Source organism: Aphanomyces astaci (assembly GCF_000520075.1).
Source record: "Aphanomyces astaci strain APO3 unplaced genomic scaffold supercont1.16, whole genome shotgun sequence".
Lineage (NCBI taxonomy): Eukaryota > Oomycota > Saprolegniomycetes > Saprolegniales > Verrucalvaceae > Aphanomyces > Aphanomyces astaci.
Window position 1 is genome coordinate 196,628 of NW_009798279.1, and position 1,945 is coordinate 198,572.

At 50.0% G+C, this 1,945-nt stretch overlaps 1 protein-coding gene across 1 annotated transcript; it reads left to right on the forward strand.

Moving 5' to 3' along the window:
- Positions 1-581: 581 nt before the first annotated feature.
- Positions 582-1,723, forward strand: H257_07563 (hypothetical protein; the record flags this gene model as incomplete). The annotated part of the gene is made up of 2 exons (XM_009833134.1): positions 582-1,040; positions 1,091-1,723. The coding sequence occupies 2 exons, from the start codon at positions 582-584 to the stop codon at positions 1,721-1,723; spliced, it is 1,092 nt and encodes a 363-aa protein (XP_009831436.1).
- Positions 1,724-1,945: the final 222 nt, after the last annotated feature.

Sequence of the window (1,945 nt, forward strand, 5' to 3'; positions counted from 1 at the left end):
TGGCATGTAGTTCCATTGACCCATACAGTATACTTTTTTCTTTACTTGAATAGAATATTAAATTGTAGTATTTTTATAAGGGGTCATATCACATTTTGTTCGTCCCCATGAGGGGTGCAAATCCAGTCCATGTGTCACAGCGTTGTAATGCAATATGTGTAATAGGCATTTTTATGACCTTGATCCCTTGTGATAATTAGTTTCCTGCAAGAATGAGGACTTGAAAACCATGGCTTCGATGTCTTCCTAGTACTAATTACTCTTTATATTCATATCCTTTGTAATCTTATATTCAAAGCTCATTTTTTTCATTCGATACTTCTTTTATATTTTGGTTTTGTGAGCCTCAATTGGTCAATTCGAACCGCGTCTCTGTCCAATCACAACTCCTCATCACGCCGCTACTCAGCGTCGTTCCCTGTACATAACCCGCATAAATTTATGCTGAAATCGATTTTGGATATAAGGTTATAGAGGTTTTCTATTTTGGTGCTTTGAGGTACTGTGCAACTCTATTTCCTCTTGTGACTGATAAAAAATAGCTACTTGGTCATCATATCACCGTATCTACCATAAATCAAATGGATCTACGACTTGAAGCTTGCTTTGCCTTTGTCAAGGATAATCGACGTCGCGAAGTCACGAGAGAGGAACGGCTCGACATCCTTCGCTTGCACGCTTGGTTTCGCAGTCAGGGTGTAGCCGCCGCGTCCAAGACAGTCGCTGAGGCACTCGGCCGCAGCATGCACGTTGTCCAGGACGTTTGGCGGGAGTACCAACAAAGCCAGACTGTTACCGCATTAGCACCACCGGCAAACCATTACGCACACATAACAACAGTGCCGCGTACCAAGCGTGTCGCTGAGATGGTCCAAGCGTTTGTCCGTGACCGCCGGTCCACCCGCACCAGAACTACGGCGACCGACGTGTCAAACTACCTCCGTGAGATGAGCATCCTGGAGTACGAACCCAATGACAAGAAGGAGTTCGCGGCTGCACTACGAAGCGTCCAACGCTACCTGCAGGCCCAAGGTTACAAGGTTACAAGCGTGGGAATCGGAAGGGGTCGTCCACCTACCACTTGTCCAAGGCGAACGCCCTTGCCCGGGACGTGTACGTCCGCAAGATGCAGGCCCTGGTTGACGCGCCGGACGGCCCCCATGTCGTGTACACTGATGAGTCCTACATCGATCACCACCAAGCCATCTACGACCCGTCCGACACGATGGACCTGCCATCAAAGGAGAAGCACATGGGACGTCGCTACTGCTTCGTCGCTGCCATTCTGGACTCACCCACGCTGGAAAGCAAGGACATGGCCATCGACATTTTCACGGGTGGCAAGTCGACAGCGAAGCAGCCCAAGGACTACCACGGCATGTTTGACACCGAGTACTACGTGGCATGGTTTGGGCGGCTGCTCGACGATATGGATGAAGGTGGGATCACGAATACGTTGATTGTGCTCGACAACGCTAAGTACCACAAGTCGTTGCCCAAGACTACCCCAACGAGTGGCCGCCGCAAGGGTGTCTTGGTCGACGCGTGTCGAGCGTACGGCATCCCAACGAGCGGGCATGAGCACAAGAGTGAGCTCTGGGGACTGTTGGCGACGCACATCCGAGCCCACGTGAAACCTATCATCACGGACATGGCCGAAAGTCGTGGCCACAGCATCGTGTTTACTCCTCCTCATCACTCAGATTTACAGCCCATAGAATAGTTTGGGCAATTGTCAAGGGCGAGGTTGGTCGGCAGTACACAGACATGACAAAGTTTCCCGATGTTTAGCTGCGCCTAGAAGCTGCATTTGCCAATCTAAAGCCTAGCACCATAAAGGGTTGTGTTCGTTTAGCGCAAGAGAAGCTTCAATTGCTTCACAATCATCTCGTTCAAGTCGACGCACTGGAGTCTGAGTCGTCGTCAGCTGCGAGCGGAAATTCAA